Source organism: Diachasma alloeum, unplaced genomic scaffold (assembly GCF_001412515.2).
Source record: "Diachasma alloeum isolate Michigan unplaced genomic scaffold, Dall2.0 Dall_scaffold_00183, whole genome shotgun sequence".
In the NCBI taxonomy this organism is placed as follows: Eukaryota; Metazoa; Arthropoda; class Insecta; order Hymenoptera; family Braconidae; genus Diachasma; species Diachasma alloeum.
Window position 1 is genome coordinate 1749918 of NW_021680349.1, and position 21987 is coordinate 1771904.

The 21987-nt window shown below is 35.9% G+C and overlaps 5 protein-coding genes across 6 annotated transcripts; all 5 read right to left on the reverse strand.

The window, feature by feature from the left end:
• Positions 1-6997: 6997 nt before the first annotated feature.
• Positions 6998-8870, reverse strand: LOC107047069 (nitric oxide synthase-interacting protein homolog). The gene is made up of 5 exons (XM_015269799.1): positions 8608-8870; positions 8092-8203; positions 7579-7973; positions 7398-7506; positions 6998-7136 (listed from the first exon to the last, which is right to left on the reverse strand). Exons 1-5 carry the CDS (start codon positions 8781-8783, stop codon positions 7065-7067), a joined length of 864 nt encoding a protein of 287 aa, XP_015125285.1. The 5' UTR covers positions 8784-8870; the 3' UTR covers positions 6998-7064.
• Positions 8871-9610: 740 nt separating this feature from the next.
• Positions 9611-10628, reverse strand: LOC107047072 (protein SREK1IP1). Its single transcript, XM_015269802.1, has 2 exons — positions 10472-10628; positions 9611-10335 (listed from the first exon to the last, which is right to left on the reverse strand). The coding sequence occupies exon 2, from the start codon at positions 10326-10328 to the stop codon at positions 9861-9863; it is 468 nt and encodes a 155-aa protein (XP_015125288.1). The 5' UTR covers positions 10329-10335; positions 10472-10628; the 3' UTR covers positions 9611-9860.
• Positions 10629-11178: 550 nt separating this feature from the next.
• Positions 11179-13417, reverse strand: LOC107047076 (peptidoglycan-recognition protein SD-like). 2 transcript variants are annotated; one of them, XM_015269808.1, is made up of 2 exons: positions 12898-13417; positions 11179-12031 (listed from the first exon to the last, which is right to left on the reverse strand). In XM_015269808.1, exons 1-2 carry the CDS (start codon positions 12989-12991, stop codon positions 11520-11522), a joined length of 606 nt encoding a protein of 201 aa, XP_015125294.1. In that variant the 5' UTR covers positions 12992-13417; the 3' UTR covers positions 11179-11519. The 2 variants fall into 2 exon arrangements, with proteins under 2 accessions (XP_015125294.1, XP_015125291.1); XM_015269805.1 differs by having other exon boundaries at positions 11179-12034.
• An 84-nt stretch (positions 13418-13501) lies between these two features.
• Positions 13502-16489, reverse strand: LOC107046573 (peptidoglycan-recognition protein LE-like). Its single transcript, XM_029126751.1, is given in 4 exon segments — positions 13502-13696; positions 15246-15249; positions 15810-16138; positions 16366-16489. Coding segments are annotated over 4 exon segments (624 nt in total). The 3' UTR covers positions 13502-13529.
• Positions 16490-17396: 907 nt separating this feature from the next.
• Positions 17397-21240, reverse strand: LOC107046576 (peptidoglycan-recognition protein SC2). Its single transcript, XM_015269231.1, has 2 exons — positions 20910-21240; positions 17397-18394 (listed from the first exon to the last, which is right to left on the reverse strand). Exons 1-2 carry the CDS (start codon positions 21238-21240, stop codon positions 17877-17879), a joined length of 849 nt encoding a protein of 282 aa, XP_015124717.1. The 3' UTR covers positions 17397-17876.
• Between the last annotated feature and the right edge of the window lie 747 nt (positions 21241-21987).

Sequence of the window (21987 nt, forward strand, 5' to 3'; positions counted from 1 at the left end):
TCAGGGACATGTCACTGTCTCTCAGCATTCTACCGTCAATTATCAGTGACATTTTCATGAAAGTTAGGGATGACGTCAATGAAAGTTGATGTTGTCACTGAAAATTGGTGAGATAATCACAGAATTACATAATTTCGCACTCCTTGAATTTCACAATCGCGAATCTTTCCAGGGGGAAAACAATTTTTTGATTTTCAAGGACATGTCACTGATGCTCAGGGATGTATCGCCAATTATTCGTGATGCTAGACACGGACTAGAATGATAATCGGTGATAATCAGTGGTTTTTATTACTGAAATTTTGGGATACATTTCGAAAAATTAGAGATGGGTCCCTGAAAATCAGTGAAATTACTCTGAAGATTAGTGACGACGTCATTAGAAATTGGTGATAATGCCGCTGGAAATTAATAACAAAATGAATAAATTTCAGAATTTTGCACTCATTGAATTTCCCAATCGCGAATTCCTCATAATAATGATGATAATGAATGTTCATGAAATCTTAACTGAACCTGAAACTTCAGAATTTGTGCCTCTATAAATCGAATTCAATGTTGTTCTTCTGAAAATTACTACTGAACTGCATGAAATTTCGATTTTTTCAACATTTTAATCATAAAAAAAATTTATTAACCCATGTTTTTCTATTTTTCTGTTCAATGATTCCGTGAAAATTCGGAAAAATAAGGAAAATTCAGAGAACAATTGAGAATTCATGATATTTTTTTTTCTGAATATTCATGTTCATTGGAAAATTCAGTCAAGTTGTGAAATTTCCGTGCAACTCCCACTGAGAACTCATGAATTTCTCCGAATTCTACCTAAAACTTGAAATTTCATAGCCAATTTTTTCCGCAATCGGATTCAATGTCACTTACATAAGAATTATTACTATATTTTCCATGAAATTTTAACAAATTTCTCACAGTGTACCGTAAATTTTTCAAGTGAAATAGATTTCGTTCCACGATTCCTCGACTTATTTAGTAACTTTTCTCCAACTTTTCTCTCCATAAAAGTGCAGCATAACTTTTACAAAAACGTCTTCTTGATAATAATCAACAAAACAAGATGAAAATGAATATTTTTGTCTGACTCTCCCACCATCAGAAAACGAATAAGAAATGCAAATAAATGACGCGATGTCTCTATTGTCATACAATATAGAACCCTTAAAAGTTTCTCCCCTCGACTGTTTTTTCCTTGGATATTTCGCCTCTTCAACTCTACCTCTGAATTTCATATGAGGAAAAGTATCAAAACCATATGTCATTGGAGGGATCCTGGAAGAGGGGTCAGGGGGCGGTGGAACTGAAGGTTACATGGGATTAGTTGTACATGCGTATGCAATGGATTGTGCCAGTATTAATTAGCGTTGATTAAGGTAAAGAGGGATGCAGTTGGATGTGTTTATCCTCTGGATGTAGCCGACGTCATTATCGTCGGGTGATTGTGGGGCGCACGTTTGAAGTGACCGCATTATCCCCAGTTTTTTCGTTTGTCGAGCTGCTACCCCATTAATCGACTGCATTCGTCATTCCATGAATATCGGATTTGTTGTTGTTTTTGTTGATTCTATGGATTTTTTTGGCTCTTCATTATTGCTGTGTCATTCCCTCGATATGGAGAGATATTATCCATGAAAATAAAATGATGTGAAATTTTTGGATTGAGAGTATTTTCAAGAGTGAATAGTCCTCATTCAAAAAGGACTGTTGTTTATCGATGGTAAATCGAGGTCGGGAGATTTGAATTGAGCGATTTTTTTTAACTTCATTTTAAAGATATTTTTTCAAAATATTAATGAGTGAAGCGGGTGAATTTTCCCTTCTAATTATTCAGTTTTTAACCTTCTTGTTAGGTTGATAATTCATTTAATTTTTATGGTATAAGATAATGTTTTTACCAGCCCAAAAGCCATCCCTATGGATTTTCGGAAAAAATCTAAGTGACTTAATTTATTGCATTCTCATAAGTTATTTAGTTTTTCTAGCCTCATATGTTGTTAAACTGTGTAATACAGCTAGTTAGAATTTTTTCTCAATAGTTATGGAATATCATAAACATTATCTATGAAAAACCTTTCGGACGATTGTAAGAAAACTCTGTTTTCTACGGATATACCTTGATATATCGCGATTTATAAAATTTGACCCCTGATTTTTTCTATTATTTCCTCTCCGCGCCCTGTCTCTCGAAAAACTGTTCTTGTTGTTGATTATTACTGTATCATTAACTCGATATGAAGAGATTCAAAAAGAACTGTTCTTAATTATCAATAACTCTAGATCGTCCGAGCGAAATTGAGTGATTTTTTCTTCAATTTTAAAGATAATTCATCAAATTTCACAAGAAGACCCGAATAATCTGTGTGTATTCGGAAGTAGTGATCAAATCCATTGACAAGTTCCTTTAAGAACGTGAACTAAAAATATAATTAGGCCTCAAATTTGCATCTTATACATAAACATATAAATTGAAAAAAAGTATATGTAACTATATACCTTGTAAATACCATTTCACAGCCAATATAGACCTCGTATTGAGGTCGCTAATGCTCAAATAAAAAAATAATTAAAAAAACTCGATTCATCCAAATCCCACCATTTGATGAGGAGATATTAATGATTTAAAATAGTGCATTTTAACCTCCCTCAATTATTGAATTTTTGATCTTCCTTTTAAATCGATAATTCATTCAATTCTTGATGATACAAAATAATCCTTTTTCCTGTCATAAGAATGTCTATTCCGCCTCGAAGTCTCAACAACTTAATCTTGCCAAGCTTAACACCTCTCGATTGACAAAATTTGTCCCTTAATTTTTATTATTTCCTCTCCACGCACTGTCTTTCGGACCGTAGAAATTCGAAACCCCTCGAAGGGGCTAAGGTTTTCGCCTATTCTCTTTTTCCTCCGGTTCGATGGTGTTTCCCGGAGTGATTGGTAAAACGACACCCGGTCAGTGGAGATGATATACTTTCCTTTCTCCTTGGATGGACAATTTTCCCCCTGCTGTCTGTGTTTTTTTATTCATCCCCTGCATCTTCTAATTATTTTTCATAGGGCAAAACGATGAATAAAGAATTAAATCCTTAGGTACGTCAACTCCACTCACTCGAGACCAATAATTGGCAGTTAATTTGTTGTCTCAGCGCTCGCCAATTGCTCGACGAGACGTGCATTTCAGATTAAGAGGAGAAAAAAAAGATGTTGAAGACACGAGAGATGAAATCTCATTTAAATTATTCTTATTACATCATTAGGACTCGAGGGAATGAATTTTCGGGGGGTTGGGCGGCATGAGGGGGTGAGGGGAATGTTGTCGGAGACAAAGTTTCGATGGATTGATTCACAAAAACAATGTGTCAATTAATTCATGCACGTTAGGATATATATTTGTTCACGGAATTGCGCGCGAACGCTCCTGAATATCCAGTTGCGTAATCGAAAACGGATAACATGAGCTATACAACAATTTGACCCAACAGAGAGTTATGTAAACGTCGTGTACAACCGCGCTGCAGTTGACGGATCTCTCCTCTCTCTCTCTCTCTTTCTCCATAATCTAAAGAACCGTCAGTCCGTTTGAAGACTCCCTTTGTATCACTCGTCATCATTGTTACTGGTAACCCAAAATATTATTTCAATGAGTTGCCGCAAATAAACGATCAATTTGTTATGTCTGTGGATTGGTAACTTGGTTGTTTGAATGATTTAATTGGTGGAGTATTGCATATTGATTTTGGAGGTTGTGTTCACTTTCGAAATATTTATAGGAATTTGGGGGAAGAGGGAATAATTTTTGGAGAATTTAGTAAATTCAGGGAATTTAGGGTTCTAAGACTATAGATTTCCAATAATAATTACCGATATTTGATAGTTTTTTCCAATTAAAATAAGCCAAGAGAAAATTTTACCTGAGAATTGAATGTAATTTTTAGAGTATTCAGTTTTCAATTGAATTTCTTATTCGATTTTCTATTTTAAATTTAAAATTCAAACCAATATTCGTGGAACTTCAATGGAAATTAGGAATTCCATGAATAATTATTTGTCAATCAAATGATGTTTTTTATTCAAATTATTTGAAAGCTATGTCTCGTCGGGAATTTCAATCACCTCTGTCGAACAATGTTTACAATGCGGAATGATTGTGATTGGGAGACATTGTGGAAGCATCGTCACCGTCAGATCGTTTGAAGACTCTTTGTATCACGCGTCATCATTGTCACTGGTAATTCGGGGAAAGAGAGAATAATTTTCGGAGAATTCCGCAAATTCAGGGAATTTAGCGTTCTGCGGCTGTAGTTTTCCAATAATTAGTACTGATATTTGATTACTTTTCCCAATTGTTTGTGATTTTCACCGGGAGTCGGTTTAAATTGTTGAAATGGGACAATAGGAAATTTCACCTAAGAATTGAATGTAATTTTTAGAGTATTCAAAATTCAATTGAATTTCTTTTTCAGTTTTTCATTTAAAATTTAAAATTCAAACCAATATCCATGGAACTTCAATACAAATCAGGAATTTCATGAATAATTATTTCTCAGTCGAATCTTTATTATTATTTGGAATCTATTCTCTGTATCATTCTTTGTATCACTCGTCTTCGTTGTTACTGGTAACCCAAAATATAATTTCAATGAGTGCCGCGAACAAACGATCAACTAGTTATGTCTATGGATTTCTAACGATGCTAATTGTGGTTATTGGTCTATGGTTTGTTTGAATGGTTCAATTGGTAGAGTATTGCATATTGAGTTTAGAAGTAATATTCACTTTCGTAATATTTATAAGAATTTTGGAGAAGAGCAACTTATTTTCGGAGAATTTGCAAATTCACCGAATTTAATGTTCTCTGGCTGTACTATTACAATATACATTAAAAACTATTCATTTATCAAGAATTGTGTGAAAATAAAGTTCTTCAAATTCAACGTTTCGAAACGATGAAGAACAGGAAAATTCAACAGAATAATTGATTCTAAATTTTCATAAACGCAGAATTCAACTAAATTTTATGTTTCTCCTTTAATTTTCCGCACCGAAGTTTAAAGTTTAATCGATAGTCATCGATGTTCAACATAAATTAGAAATTTGAGGGGCCAAAAATTAATGTTCCTCCTATCAAGCCAATTTTTATTCGAAAGATTGAAAATTCATACATGATCATGAATTGAATACGGAGAATTTCTGGACATCTCAAACGTCCCTTTCTTCCACTTTTCTTTCCTCCAACGCACATTCAGACAAGCATTCATACGGATATGTATGCAGGAAACGTCGTGTATCAGTTCTGACCTTCAGTGATCGATTTTTCCAAGGGCAGTTTTGACGATTCCAGGGGAATTTTCACTAGGGCTTCTATCTATTGCGCGTAGTAACAAGGTGGGTAGTTAACAGAGCCAATTTGCAACTGTTATTCTCCTAGATTTCAATAAAATTTACCCCCCCCCCCACTCGACTTAATTCACCTTTTGTTCACTTGTCACGGGTTTATTGAGGGTAAAATTCGGTAGGGGATGCGCTTCAGTGGCATTATGAGAACTTCAGTGTGTGGACAGATGAAAAGGGTCGTCTTTTGGGTAGGAAATATTTGCATTTGAAGTGTGGTTTGTAATGACGTATACTTTAATGATTTTGGTTGAAAAAAAATGCTATTGAATTTAGACTGGATTTCAATTGAAAATTCGATTAGTTTCTTAAATATAGATATCGGATAGTAGATATTTTATGTGAACAATCAATAGATTTTGATCTTCTCATACGACTCATTCCATTGAAGGATTTTTAGTTCAAATGCCTCAAATCGAATTCACTATTCGAATCGAAAGCACTATGATTTTCAATTCAATTTTTTGTTAATTTTGTTTCTCCACTATTTTACGGATTTTTTCGTTTTTTCGCCAAGTGAACGTGGATTCTGTATCTACTAACGATTCTGATGCTAATGAAATACTCGGAGGCCCCAGATATGTCGAAATAAAAAATTTGAATTTTCACTCGGGGCCAAGGGGTCAGATCTTGGATTTTTCCCGGGGGAAAGTCGACTTTTGGCAAAATCGAATTTTTATGCCAAGTGAAAGTTGATGCCGTATCTACTAGCGATTCTGAGCCCAATGAAACACTCGGAGGCCCCAGATATGTTGAAATAAAAATTTTTTTCTTTCACCTGGGGTCAAAGTGTCAATCTTGAATTATATGAATATAATTAATATATAAAGAAAATTATATACATATATTTTCTTTATATAAAAAATGATAGGTATTCATTTATTAAGTTATTTATTCTTTTCTTACATTAGAAAAAAAATTCCATTATTTTTATTTCAATTTTTTTCAATGAAAATACATTTTCCCATCATTTAAAAAAATTTAATGAGTAAAAATAAAATAATCAAAGTTAAGTCAAGATATAATTCTTATTCCATGAACATGACATGACTTGGCGGAATAGATTGGTGACAGAAAACGTTTCACCAATTTTTTTATAGAGAATTTGAAACTCCTCTCGAATCACACCTTCAACTCAACCTCATCATGCTGCTCTTCCCACAGGCCTTCATTAGGGTCCAATCTATTTATTCCGCACGAGACGCAGATGGATGCGAATTAGAATTTCTTCAAGGCCTCCATATAATTGTAAACCACATCAAAGGAAAAAAAGAACAAGATGATACGTAGATAGATACAAAAAAGGAGATAAAAAGGGGGAGAAAATTACTCGGAAGTTAAATGTCTCGATTCAAGTGTATGTGCAGTCTGGTTGGGTCTCATTCAGTGGGAAAATGACCGCATCGTGCAAAACTTTATCAGTATGAGGTAACACACGCCGTCGGCACTCCAGCACGCAAGTTGAATATTGCATAACACTTGAGCTGCAGATACAAATTCTGTATCAACGTTCGAGTCGAATCTCGATGAGAATTAATAGCCAGTTACAGCCATCGTTTTTCATCTTGTTAATTAGGGAGTCTTTGCTTTATTCTGTCGGTTCTTTTACTCTTTATTCGAAATTCACTATAATACATTCATGGAATTTTAAATATATAATTTATACTTGTAACACTGGTCTCTCGTGTTTTCCCTCGAGATTGTCATTGACAGCTGAGTAACCAGTTCCTCCCTGAAACAGAATTTTATTTTGTCAGGAATTTTTAAAAATCAAGAGAGATTTTTTCTTCACCTCCTTTTATTCTTTATAAGTTTAATATTCATTTATTTATTCCAATAGAATCAAAATTGTGAGTAATAATTCAATTTTTATTTACAAATAACTTACAAGAAAAGGAAAAGATAGATAAAACAGAATTTTTATGAAATTAGAACGCCTGAAAATTTTTATCTTTTATCAGAAAATCAGAAAATATTTTGGAGAAATATTTACCCTTTGAAGGGGGATAACATCGCTTTCTTTAATGATCTTTCCATCCAAAGGATTGATCCAATCCTTCTTTATAAGCTTCTCGAAGCACTCCATTGTAATCACATCTCCCCTGTGAAAAAAATTGATATTTTATTCATCATAAAATCAACGCGTATCGCACTAATGAATTAATGAAGCTTACGTGGTTTTTATGACAGCACATGGTACACTGTTGCTGAGAACATCGTGCGTGATGGGGCACATGTACCTGGCCTCCTTGACGATGAGAGATTTCTTGTCATCAGGATCTTTCACCTCAGTGAACTTCACATTGATTAAATCCTTGAGTTTTAGGGGTTTATCACTGACAGGGCAGTAGATGGTTTTGTCAGGTTTCTTTAAAGGTGCGGCTTTTGCCTCTGGAGTTTTAGATGGAATCCAGAAACTGGGAAGAGTCTTCTCTCGTCCCTCAGCCATGTTCGAGATCGATGAGCTGGGTTTTGTCTCGTCTTTGGATGGGACGATGTTCTTTTCGAATTTGAAGAAGTTCTGGAGCTTCTGGAGCTCCTCGGTCGCTGTTTTCTCATTAGATTCCTCCTGGGTAGAACAGAATTCATTTCATATTCACTGTATTCATGTTCAGATGATGATAATTCATTTGTAATTAATTAAGTTGCGGTTTCTAGAGGTTTAACGTAATTTCGGTGAGTCTCACCTCTTCTTTCTGCTTTTGTAATTCATATTGCTTCAATTTTCTTGCATATTCTCTCTTCTTGGTTAATATGTACTCCAAAATAGCTTCTTTGTCGAATAGATAACCATCAGGACTACAATGAAGACATTATGATAGCGTTAATTTAATTGTTTATTTATTCTATTTATTTAATTCTATAGAATGAAATTTAATGTTGAATGGATTATTAGATATTTACTTTATTATATGCAATATTTAGGGGCTAATGGAGCAAAATGGACACTCATTTTTTTTTAAACATCAATAGTTCATTTAATTTTCATTGAAATGAGATATTTTTCTTCAAGGGAGAAGAGCATTGTTTCCTTTTGTGATGACTCTGATGATTGACTCCAATTTATAAATTTCTTCCGGAGTTATGAATATTAAAAAAAGTAGTGTCGTCACTCTCTTCAAATGAATGTTTTTTTTAAATTAAATTAAAAAATGTGTTAAATATGAGTGAAAATCAATATTTAAATTGAATATTTAATTTACGTTATGACGGGATTTCTGCAGGGCTGCAAAGTTAGACAACAACAATCGAATCCCTTCACCGAGTCCTTTCCAATCCTGTGGGCATTTGTACCATATCCAGATGCTGCCGCATCCTTTTTCTTCTCGTGGTACGTGTACACTGCACCTGCTGTACAATTCCTCGCGTGTCTCGTCATTTTTGTTATGTTATTGTGATTTTTTGGAGCAAATCGAGAGTTTATTTGGTTATGACAGGGGAATGTTAATAAACACACGACATCTTGTGGATTTTCAGACAGCTCTGCCTCTAGAGGAGGTAAAAGGGGGACCTTTATTGCCTAGGTATGAAATGAAAGGAATTTTAGTCAATTTGTTCGACTGAAAATCTTGAAGTTTCTCTTTTCATGGGTATTTTTGCATTATTTTTATGTCCACTGAATGTGAAGCTGTTTATTCTCTCACTCTCTCTGTGTTTCTTGCTTCTATTTTTTAAAATGAGATTTCATTCACTAATAAATGAAGTATTTTTCTGTACAAATTTTTCTTTGGAGAACTATGAACTATATAGCAATATAACAGTAACAAAACAAGTATATATGAGTGATTCCAGCATATACCGATCTAAAATATTGCTTCACAATTTTTTGGTATCATTTTCATTTTCTCATCGTAAAATCCAAGTAAAAAGAAGAAAAATGAGCGCTGCCAGAGTTATATAACTCAATAATTGACAGAGATATAGCAAATTCAATTTTTTTTCTCCTCCAAAACAAAATTTCTCAATTTGATTGATGCAGTATTATAAATCATAAAAAAATATCCGGAAATGTAGATTTGATCGAGGATTTTCTCAATTTTTGAAGTGTCATGATTAATTTTATCGTGACAATGACGGAAAGAAAGTTTAAATCGTCCATTTCATAGTGATCCCCACATTTTATTCAATTTTTCTTCTTCTCATCGTAAAATTCAGGGAATTTTCGACTCTAAGAGGATTAGTAACTCAATTTTCAGGCGAGTTTTTTATGAATATCTCCAAATTGGAGAAAGATGGCGAAGTTTTCATCATAACAGCTTCTGAAATTAATATATTAACTTCTGGATAAATTTAAGCGTAAAAGAAGTAAAAGAAATGTTTGGAAATGGCCAAAAGGTAATTCAAAGTTGTAAGAATACGTTCGTGCATTTGTTCATTGTTATTTTTACAAGATTCATTCAGTCTGTTTCAAAAAAGAAGACACAATTAATTCACATGTAGGTGTGAAATCATGGAATTAATCTTCATCGGAAGAGGAATCCGAAGTCTGTCTCCTGTGCTTTCTCCGTTTTTTGCTTTTTGATTTCTTCCTTCTGTCCTTCTTCTTCTTCTTCCTGCTTCTCCCTTCATCATCCGAAGACGACGACTCTTCGTCAGAGTCTTCAGATTCACTCGTTGTGTGCTCACGCTTTCGGCTCTTGTGCTTTGACTTCTTCCTGCTCCGCTTCTCCTTCTTCTTCTTCTTAGCTTCTTTCAATTTTTTCTTCAGTTCCGTCTCACGTAATTCGGTTAGAGGTGTCACGTAATTTTGATCGCTGTCGGAGCTTGTGCTACTGACGTCCAGAACAATTTCCTTGTTGGGATCGACTTTTATGAAATTTCTGCATTGGTATGTCAAGTGTCCGGCATAACCACACTTTTTACAGGCTGGTCTCACTTGCTCCTTGTTCTGGGGGATGAGCTTTGAGATTATGTCGGACTGCATTTTGCACCTAGGAGTAGAAAAACGTCGGTTCAGTCGTACTTCAAGGTCTTCTTAATTGGTCTTTAATTAATTTTTGGAACTAATTTTAAAGAGACAAAACAGGGCTTTCGATATTATGTAAATTAAATAGAATGTGTAAATACCTCGGTTCATTGAAGTCTATTGACAATAACAATGGACGTTTCCAAAATTCTGGTGATTGTAGATGATGAATTGTTTTGTCAATCTCGTATAAAAGTAGAAAAATAAAACTTATGAAGTATTGGCTTTGTTGACAATCCACAGTCACATTGTTACCGAAGCGCCATCATCGTTGATGTGAGTGGAGGAGATATGAAATTCAAACTCTCCACAAATTTGGCAACTTTATTCGAAAAGAAGGAGAAATGTTAACAAAATTTTTGATAGATCTATCGTCGATTTATTCATGAATATTCCTCAATAGTCACGAAATCTTGAGAAAATAAGTAAAAATCACGTGTTCTCACAATGAAACTTAGTTATATTACAAAAAATAGTGGGAGAAATGTTAAAAAACGTATTTGATAGATTAATCGTCAATAATATTTCTCAATAGTTAAGAAATCTTTGTAAAATAATGAGTACAAATCACGAGTTGCCGCAATGAAACTTTTGGTTGTATTACAAAAAATAGTGTTTCTTCATAGTTCACGCTCATTTCAAATGAGCTTGATATTAACTATTACCAAATGGACCTTGAAACACTCAAACCAATCGGTTCGTTACCTATAAATGAATCGTTCAACCAATCACGGATGACGCAGCTTGGAATCAAATGATTTTGGGAGGAAATGTTAAGAAATAGAAAAATTATCGAGGGATACAGTGATTAGAAGAGCATTCAATGTTAACACAACATTTTTTTTCTTTATTCTTCATTACATCAGTTGAATTAGTCAATACAAATCAACCGAAATCGTAAAAAGTCTCTCAACCACGTGTCTAAATTCATTTTTTTCAATGTGAACTAAAGAAAAATTATTCATCTCAAGATATAGTTAAGAAACAACTATCTATTTACTGTTAACTAATTTGTTAAGGGTTTTTAACCACTAACGAATGGTAGAGCTGCCTATGACCAAATGAATATTCTTCAATAGTAAGCAAATCTTTCTGAAATAATAGATAAAAACCGCGAGTTGTGGCAATGAAACGTTTTCCTTTGATGTGTCAAGGGTTCTCAGTCCAATGTGGCCACGTCTGGATAATCTTGTAGAGTGAATTGCCAGGGCTCAGGGTCTCAGTCAGTTGTCGCTGCCCAAGAAGCTTGTAATCCTTCGATAATTTTCCTTCCTCCACTCCCAACTTGAGTAAACGCTGAGCAGCTAGAAGTTGCTTCTCATTCGGGGCGACTTGATTGAAGGTCCCAATGAAGCTGATTCCGATGCTCTTGTTGTTGTTATTGAATGTATGGGCTCCTTGAACGTCCCAGCCACGGCCCAGGTAAACGTTGCCATCGCCACCCACCAGGAAGTTGAATGCAATGTCGTCCCATTTGTTCCACTCCATGTGCATGGTTTGGCTCGTTCTAACATGCTGCGAGCATTCTGCCTGGGTGGAACACGGCTCCGATGCGGTGTGACTTATTATTACGTACGGGGGAGGAATAACTGATAGTGGGAGGGCTGGATGTCGCGGGGGTTGGGCTCCCCATTCCGAGCGACGAATTATTCTCAACGGTTCTACTAGAAACAGAAACAGAAGTGAAGTATAAATACAGTGAAGTAATAAAATTCCGCACGACAAATTCAGTAGCGAAGTGGTAAAACGGTATGAGTCATTTTTGACTATTGATCAGTTTTCAATGAATATCTCGGAATCTGAGGGAGATATCAAAATTGTTGTTATAACGTTTTTTGTAGAGCCGATTGAGTGCTACAACAAATGTGATTATGAAAATTTCGCTATCTCCCTTAGATTCGGACATATTGCTCAAAAACTCAACTGGGAGATAATTCGACTTAAACCGTTTTACCACTTTGCTACTGAATTGAACATCTTTCTTCGTTTTTTTGTTAAAAAAATCGGGAGGAAGTGCCATGAGATTGTTTTCTAGGTGAAGCAATTTTTTAGCATAATGTATCGCCTGAATTTCGTCTCAAGGAAATTTCCAATCATCAAAACTGCCAAATGAAGTGCGTGAAATCACAAAAATTGATAGATTTTTGTGTTTTACATTTTTCGGAGAATTATATATATTTTTTTTTTCATATTTCCGTGTCGTGAGTGGATAATGGAAATTATTTAAATTTTCGGATAATCAAAAATCAAATTTCACTGAAAATTTAATGGGCTTTCAAATTGTTGAGCAACAGGAAGACGAGAATTTTTTTTAGCAAACTTAGTGAATTTTCAATCGAAACATGAATATTCTGTACGAAGTTATACGAAATTTTGGATTGATTGAATATTCATGAATAAATTCACCAGAATTTGCCTCATTTCTGTAAGTTTTTATGCTATAATTAAACTGGAATTTACAATTTCCGTTATTTTTTTCATCAAATTGTAAAGAAATATATCGAGAGAAGTTTCAGTCAAAAATTACCGTCAATAACTGGAGGTAATGTAATCGGCGGTGCACTTTGTTCTTGAACCACTGCCATCACAAATCCGATCAAGAAAGTGACATTCTGCGCCATTTTATTGTGTCCCAGAGCTTCTTGTCATAGCACTACAATGTCCACTTTGAATATGCGCAGGAATTTTCAGCTAGCATTTATATACACAGTTCCTATCTACTGATAGTGATTGGAGAGGCTATCACATGGGAATCCCCTGTCGTTTTCGCTAGAAAGAAGATGTGCCCATTCATTCCGTATGCTGTTTCATAAGAATTGTTTTATTTCAGTCTGCATCGGCCGTTAGACAGAATAGGTTGGAGTAGTGGTAGAAGAATAAAGTTTTGTCGTGAAATAATCTTTGATTCTTCATTGCATCTACGGAATTAATCGAAGCACGTTGACACAGCTGTCACTTTTCTTTCTCTTTTCTTTATACAAGTGAGTCTTTTCTGGTTGAGAATAATTAACACAATTCGATGAGAATTAATTGAATTCTTTAATAATTTCTGAAATTTTAAAAGTGTTATCGAATGTCTTCTCAAAAGTCTTATCAAAAACCTGTTCTTATATTATCACAAGCGATCGTCTCACTTCGATCAATTCCCCTAAAAACAACTCAAGGCCTCGCACTCCAATGCGGCCACGTCTGAATGATTGTGTATAGTTGTTCCCCAGGACTGATCGCCCTGATCAATTGCTTCTGTCCGAGTAGCTTATAATCTTCCGTCAATTCCCTGAACTTGACTCCGAGCTCAAGCAGCTGCCCGAGTCGAATAATTGGACCTGACAAATTCTACTTAGGTCTTTCCGTTCAGAACTGGATAGGTCTTGGGAAGCCTCTTCCCAAGTGCTTCCGAGACCTTTCTACCTCTGGTTATGTCCCATTTCAGCACTTGTTAGGTGTAAGCAGGACGTGCATTCAGACTTTCCAAATCCTTGCCGGTCCCCGTAATTCTATGGGCCTATATTAAATCTGCGTTCATATCCCTGTTTACTCATGCGTTATTGAAATAAAAAATGCAATTAATTTCTTTTTTAATCTCGAAAATCGACATTTCACGGGAGGGTGGAGGGGAGATGCATGTATGCGGAGGCTTGACATTTTTACCCAACAAGCGGAGAAGGTTGCAGAATCTATTCTAGCCACTCTTGCCCCTCCGCTTGCATGCATTGTCCAAATAAAAAATGAAAGTGTTAACAAATCTGACCCTTGTTCCAAGTAAAAACCAAAAATCCGACACTTTGGCTTCCGGTGAAAAATTTTTTTTTTCATTTTTCACCTTTTCCACATACTTTTGATAGTTCTGAATAGCCCGTCGCTCAAATAGTTGGAAACAACACTCGCCCGACAAAAAAATTCGATTTTGGCGAAAATCCACTTGCCCCGGAAAACCCGAAAATCTGACCCTTTGAAAATTTGAGAAAAAAAACTTTTTCAGTTTTTACTTTTTCCACATACTTTTAAAAGTTCTGAATAGCCCGTCGCTCAAATAGTTGGAAACAACACTCGCCCGACAAAAAAATTCGATTTTGGCGAAAATCCACTTGCCCCGGAAAACCCGAAAATCTGACCCTTTGAAAATTTGAGAAAAAAAACTTTTTCAGTTTTTACTTTTTCCACATACTTTTAAAAGTTCTGAATAGCCCGTCGCTCAAATAGTTGGAAACAACACTCGCCCGACAAAAAAATTCGATTTTGGCGAAAATCCACTTGCCCCGGAAAACCCGAAAATCTGACCCTTTGAAAATTTGAGAAAAAAAACTTTTTCAGTTTTTACTTTTTCCACATACTTTTAAAAGTTCTGAATAGCCCGTCGCTCAAATAGTTGGAAACAACACTCGCCCGACAAAAAAATTCGATTTTGGCGAAAATCCACTTGCCCCGGAAAACCCGAAAATCTGACCCTTTGAAAATTTGAGAAAAAAAACTTTTTCAGTTTTTACTTTTTCCACATACTTTTAAAAGTTCTGAATAGCCCGTCGCTCAAATAGTTGGAAACAACACTCGCCCGACAAAAAAATTCGATTTTGGCGAAAATCCACTTGCCCCGGAAAACCCGAAAATCTGACCCTTTGAAAATTTGAGAAAAAAAACTTTTTCAGTTTTTACTTTTTCCACATACTTTTAAAAGTTCTGAATAGCCCGTCGCTCAAATAGTTGGAAACAACACTCGCCCGACAAAAAAATTCGATTTTGGCGAAAATCCACTTGCCCCGGAAAACCCGAAAATCTGACCCTTTGAAAATTTGAGAAAAAAAACTTTTTCAGTTTTTACTTTTTCCACATACTTTTAAAAGTTCTGAATAGCCCGTCGCTCAAATAGTTGGAAACAACACTCGCCCGACAAAAAAATTCGATTTTGGCGAAAGTCGACTTTCCCTCTGGAAAAACAGAAAATCTGACTCTTTGGCTCGGGGTGAAAAAAAAAATTTTATTTCGACTTTTGTCGCGCCTTCGGGGGTTTCATTGACATCAGAATTGTTAGAAAATACAGAATCATCTTTCACTTGGCGAAAAAATTCAATTTTGGCGAAAATCAACTTTCACTTAACCCATGTGAAAATGAAAATTTTTTTTTCCCCTTTTCTGTCACCTCCGAGGGTTTCATTGGCATCAGGGGGTCAATAAATACAGAATCAACGTTCACTATTTTTTATTTAAACACCGCCTGCAAACGGGGAGATGAGGGTGGCTAAAATATATTCTGCAACCCTGTCTCCTCGTTGGCTACAAATTTCAACCCTCCGCATACATGCCTTCCCCTTCACCCGCTCGTAAAATCACGGTTTCTCGGTAGCATCGAGGAGGACTTCTCAGGACCGAAAGAACTGAGGATTCGAAAGGTCTCTGGAAAAGTACGTCGCAGAACTGATTAGGACTTACCAGGTCCATCTAGGTCTGGAGAGATCTTGAAAGACCTGTGTACGTCCAATCCGAACCAAATCCTCGACTCGGGTGTTCCGCAGCCCTGAGTTGTCTCTCATTCGGCGAAACCTTATCGAAATCCCCAATGAAACCAACTCCGATGCTGTTCTACCCACGGCCCACGTAGACGTTGCCGTCGCCCCCCACCAGGAAGTTGCATCCAATGTCGTTCCATTCGTTCCTCTTTTCCTCATGCAAGTAACATTTTTCCTGGTTGAGAATAATGAACACATTCGTTGGGTATTCATAGAATTCTTTATTCTTTTCTGATATTCTAAAAGTCTTATCAAAAACCTGTTCTTATATTATCACAAGCGATCGTCTCTCTTCAGTCAATTCCCCTAATAACAACTCAAGGTCTCGCACTCCAATGCGGCCACGTCTGAATGATTCTGTATAATTGTTCCCCAGGACTAACCGTCCTGATCACTTGCTTCTCTCCGAGTAGCTTATAATCTCCCGCCAATTCCCTGAACTTGACCCCGAGCTCAAGGAGCTGTTGCGCAGCCCTGAGGCGATGGTGTACTTGTCGAATTCATTGATGGAGTTGTCGGTACTTCTATAGTGATAGCTACCTGCGGCGCCTCCGCAACGGACATTAAAAGTCGAATCAAGATTGTGATATTTTGTGTCATTTTAGCTAGAACCATCTTAGCACTGCAACGTAAAACTTAACACTGGAAAACAATCCTCTGTCTGGTTTTACATAAATAATCAGTGTGGAGATATATGACCTTGTCAATGCAACGTGAAACTCTGATGTGAGACAATATATTCAGATACGGTTTATATAAATCGACTCAAGAGATTGCGCATTCTCTTCTTGTACGGGAAACGGAAAAACGGTGATTCCTTCAAAATGAATTCTTCTGAACAGGAGTTCATGCTAGTTTCCTTTTAGCATCAGAGGAGGAAGAGGGGTTAAAGGAGAATTCTTTTCAGTTAGAACTTTATTTTTTATTCCTCATAACATTCTTTGAATTATTCGACGCATGGTCATTAATCGTTCGGTTTTCCTTATGAGTAAAGTCTCGTCTGATGGCTGACAATAAATGCTAATTTCGCGGATATCCTATTCAAAATTGATTCATTCACTAGTGGTATTGAATGAATTATTCCCTGGCTGACATTTTGCGCCGTTTTAACTGGATTTAACTAGATTTTTTCCGAAAAATTCCTGTCGTGTATTAATTTTTTCTAAAGACTAGGGAAAGGGTACGCATGAAATGTAAGAGTCTCAAGTTAAGCATCATGAATTGATTTAGATTGAATTTCACTTCAATTTCGCTTTCGTTATTGAAAGTGAAGATGAATAAAATGAAAATATTTTTTTCTAAAAAAATATAGGGGGTGGGGTATAACGGACACTTTAGACTTTTTTTCAATTATGGCATAACTCATAAGCAAATTGATCAATTGAGCTCGGTTTAAGCTCATCACAAGGGGAAAGAATTGTTTTTTTTATTGAAAAAAAATTATTAAATTTTATCAACATTTCAACTCCTCATTAGCATTTTTAAAAAAGTCGGAAGTGTCCATTTTACCCCAACCTCCCCTACAGTATGTTTTTTATCATTTTTTGTCATATAAAAAAATGTATAGTATTTTTAAAATTTTTTCTCATTGTATACAAGAAGATATTCAAGTTTAGGATGAAAATAATCCCAAGTTAAGCATAGCGGAATAGATTAATGACAACAAACGTGACATTTTTTTAAAAAGGATATTTTCCATTGAACATTTCTATTGAAATAACGCACAGATAAACTGTGAAAATTTTCAACAGAATCAGTCAAAAGCTAATAGGAAGTTCAATACAAATACAATAGAATTTTCTGACGATTTCGCAATATTTTTTTATGAAATTCTTCGTACATGAAAATTAGTATGAACGCATTAAACTGTTGGTCAATCATGAACAGAAACATATTATCAATTATTGATCCGATTGATGATTAAATAATATTTCCTGGTTCCGGTTTATTGAACTGACGAAGCTAGTCACAAACATTACATATTCTCCCTTGAATCACGAGTTCAGGGTATTGCGCTCCAATGTGGCCAAGTCTTGATAATCTCGTAGAGTTTGTCTCCAGGGCTGGCAGTCTCACGCACTTGCCTATGCCCCAGTAGCTTGTAATCACTAGTTAACTTTCCATCCTTCACTCCAGACTCGAGCAAAAGCTGAGCAGTTCTGAGCTGCTCATCACTCGGGGCGACAGTGTTGAAGGTTCCGATGAAACTGAGTCCAATGCTTCTGGAGTTGTAGCCGATTGCGTGGGCGCCGGTCATGTCCCATCCACGACCTTCGTAGATGTTACCATCTCCACCAACCAGGAAATTGTAGCCAATGTCGTCCCATTTGTTCTCCGCGATGTGAATGTTCTGAATATCGCGAACGTTGCTGGAACATTGGTCCTTGGTGGTGCACGGGGAAAAGGCCGTGTGGCTTATTATGACGTATGGTAATGGACTTTGTGATAGCCGAGTCAATGGACCTGCTGGTGTTTGTCCGCCCCATTCGTCTCGACTGATTATCGTCAGCGATTGTGGGTCTACGATTGTCCAGGAAATTATTCAATTGATTCAATGAATTTCTCGGTAACTCACTAATATTCGATTGAGAAAAGCGATACAATTTGATTTTCCTGTACTATTTATTCTATTGAGAATATCCAAATTCTTGAGCTATTTTTTCTGTTGTGAAATGCTTTTCTACTTTTCGTCGAATGTCAGAGCTTTCATGGCATTTGACTCCAAGTTTCCGGATATTTTGCAATGCATCTATTATTTATTTTTCTTCCCGATCAGGTAGAATGGTGAGATCTAACAATTTAAAGTCTTGATCATCATCGCCATATACTCAATCGAGTCGAAACGACTTAAAATAACAATGAAAAAAAATGTTATTTAAATTTTGTAAGTTTGAATTTAAATCTCAATATTGAACCGTTGAAAAACATTTTACAAATCTGAAAGAAAATAAAAAGTTTACTTTTGGAAGAAGATTGATGAAATAATTAAAAAATTGCAATGTTTAAAAATTGCGCACATGTTCTATAAATAATTTAAAAAATAAGACTTCTGAAAGTTTACACTATTTCATTCATTTATTTATAAACAGCAAATGTTTAAAAAATGATAAGTCTGTGCAAAATGCAATTCGAATGACGCTGAATATTCCTGATTTTTTTAAAAATTTTCTCACGCAACTCAGTTGACAAATTTGATGAGATACTTGGTTATCCTCAAGATATTTTCTGTAGAAATTCCTCGATTAAAATTTTATATTTCTTTGGTTCATTTTCACGCGCAGAAAAGTTGCCGATTTATTCAATAAAATCGGTGAAAAGCTGATGGAATTCCCAATAGAATCTCTTTCTACGAAATTTCTTCGTGTGTGTATTTATTTAACTGAGTGAATTCAGAGAATTACGTTATTCATATGTAATTACCATCTCCCAAGGTGCTCGATGCATGCAGAACCACAGCAATCAGAACTATAATTATTGTATCAAATTTCATTGTGCTATTAACTCGTGACTATTGTTCCTGACACGTATCGCAGTGGCATCAGATATGTAGAAGAATACTGAAGTGCCGTTTTCAAGTAGTCTTCACGACAGATAGAGTTCAAGAGTGTTATCAGTTATAATAATCTTTATCTCGTACCGATAGAGAACAGGATATGTAAATTCATTAAAATTTGGTTATTCTCGTTATCTGCATGATCACTCAATTGATTTGAGCGTGTCCTGTCGTCTTCGCGTTTACTTATATTAGAGAAGTCAATTTTGAGGCAGGTGTTTCTCATGTGTAAACTCATTCAATCGATCGGCTATTCAGTGGATTAAATTATATGAAACATCATAATATCAAACATATCCTAATTAGCTTCAACATTGATGATGTTATTTCTGTGGACGTAGTGATCAAGAAAACTATCAGGGGACACCGAACATGTGACAGAAGATTTTGGTCAACCTAAACGAGTGTTTAGGTCTTCGTCCAATTAATTTTATTATTTTGTTTTTTTGAGGTTCGCATACCAGTTGCGTTCACGTCGCGAACCCTGAATAACTGTTGTTATAAAAAATTGCCATTCCATGCGTTCTTGAATTTAATTTGCTAGGTTGCCCATAATTTAAACTCATGAATTTTTTACGAAAATTTTCTAGTAAGGAGTGTAATTATCCTTTCCTGCCATCGATAAACTGATGGCAAGTTTCCAAATGTTTCCGTTTTAGTTGTTTGATGAACTCCCATGGTCTAAATGAATTCAGTTGAACAGTTTTCAAGGTATTCAATGAGATGGCTTTACATACACCACGAGAACGATTATACTTGGCGCAGAAAATGTTTAGGACGATCTTCCGCAGGCCAATTAATCGCCAGAAAAAATTGATAAAAGTCTTGTTAACATTGGACTCGAACTTTCTTTGTGACAAGAGAAGAGAGAGTGGGGGTGGGGGTTCTGTGACGTTTCAGTACGCTCAATTTTCAGCTCCGGCGCCGCAATCATCGACAGACTACTGTAATAAAATATTGCGATTGCGTTCACATGGAAGGAATTACAATTTTCCAATTTCTCACAGTCATACAAAAGTTTATTATTCATTTACATATGAAAATTAATACTCTTTCTAATACAAAGGAATTGATATGATGAAACACGTGTCATTATTCCAAAATTTGCGAGAGAAGTCACTCTTTGAGTGGGTAAATGTATCACAGAGAAAAAATTTTTGATTTTCTGGGAGTGACTCTGACCAGTGATTTTTGTCACTGAAATTTTCTGACAGACCCCTAACAATTGCAGACGAATCCCTGAAAATCTGCGACATTACTTTGAAAACAAACGATAATGCCACTAAAAATAGACGACAAAATCGTTGAATTTCACAATTTAACACTGAATTTCCTCGCTGAATCCACCCGACAAATCCCCGAGAATCAGTGACATGTCTCCGAAAATCAAGACTTTTTTTTCTTTGTGTTGGATGAACATCTCGCAGAACTAATCACTTAATTCCTAATTAAAATCACGAACAAGAATTCAAGGCTTCTCACTCCAGTGTGGCCACGTCTGAATAATTTTGTAGAGTTCATCTCCCGGGCTGACGGTCTCACTGAGTTGTCTGTGCCCAAGTAGCTTGTAACTATCCGCCAATTTTCCCATCTTCACTCCCGCCTCGAGTAGGTTCTTGGCAGCCGCCAGTTGCTGTTCACTCGGCGATACTGTGTTGAAGGTGCCGATGAAACTGAGTCCAATGCTCTTCTTATTGTAATTGAGGGTGTGCGCTCCTTGGACGTCCCAGCCACGACCCTCGTAGATGTTGCCGTCGCCGCCCACGAGGAAGTTGTACGCAATGTCCTCCCATTTTCTGCCCTCCATGTGCATGCTTTGAATAGTCCGAACACGCTCGGAGCATTCTACTTGCGTGGAACACGGTTTCGACGCTGTGTGACTTATTATCGCGTATGGGGGAGGAACTTCTGGTAGTGGAGTTGGTGTGTGGCTTGGTGGCTTTGCTCCCCAGTCTACTCTGTTAATTATGCTGATTCCATCTGGAATACAATGTTAAAAATTGTTATCGGAAATTTCCGGTACACCTTCGGAAATTTTAATCACATTTAATTTCCACTGAAATTTCGAGGAGTTTTGTCATTGAAAATTGAGAATCTCGTGGAAAAATCAATGAGAACTGTAAATTTCAGTTCAATTTTCTCCGGAACATTCATAGAAAACCAGAAAATTCCGGTTAATATATTCTTCAATTTTCAGGACGGTAACACTCAATGCGATTCGGGGGAAAAAGAATCATGGAATTTCAAATTTCACTGAAAATTCACTGTAATTTGGCACTGAGTATTCATATTTCATTGAAAATCGAATGAATTGAGGAATTCTCGTCTTTATGCTAATTAAAATTCTGGTATTTCACTGAATTTCCCATGAACACCTGAAATTTCATGATTGTTGTCTGCCTAAATCGCATTCAGTGTCACTGTCCTGAAAATTAGTGGTCAATTGTCCACGAAATTGAATTGAATTCAATAATTGGCATTTTTCACTCTCGATAAAATCAAGTTGGCAATCCAACTCGTCCCTGGCTAAGTGAAGATATTATACCTTCATTTAATGGAT

Excerpts from the sequence above, each read along its gene's own strand:
- LOC107047076 (XM_015269805.1), bottom strand. The coding sequence starts at position 12,991 with ATGGCGCAGAATGTCACTTTCTTGATCGGATTTGTGATGGCAGTGGTT. Across the intron at positions 12,035-12,897 it reads ATTACCTCCAGTTATTGACG|TAGAACCGTTGAGAATAATT; the intron begins GTAATTTTTGAC and ends TTCTGTTTCTAG.
- LOC107047069 (XM_015269799.1), bottom strand. The coding sequence starts at position 8,783 with ATGACGAGACACGCGAGGAATTGTACAGCAGGTGCAGTGTACACGTAC. Across the intron at positions 7,507-7,578 it reads TGTGCTGTCATAAAAACCAC|GGGAGATGTGATTACAATGG; the intron begins GTAAGCTTCATT and ends TTTTTTTCACAG. Across the intron at positions 7,137-7,397 it reads ATGTTATCCCCCTTCAAAGG|GGAGGAACTGGTTACTCAGC; the intron begins GTAAATATTTCT and ends ATTCTGTTTCAG.
- LOC107047072 (XM_015269802.1), bottom strand. The coding sequence starts at position 10,328 with ATGCAGTCCGACATAATCTCAAAGCTCATCCCCCAGAACAAGGAGCAA.
- LOC107046576 (XM_015269231.1), bottom strand. The coding sequence starts at position 21,240 with ATGCACATGGAGGGCAGAAAATGGGAGGACATTGCGTACAACTTCCTC. Across the intron at positions 18,395-20,909 it reads TCAGACGTGGCCACACTGGA|ACCCACAATCGCTGACGATA; the intron begins GTGAGAAGCCTT and ends GGACAATCGTAG.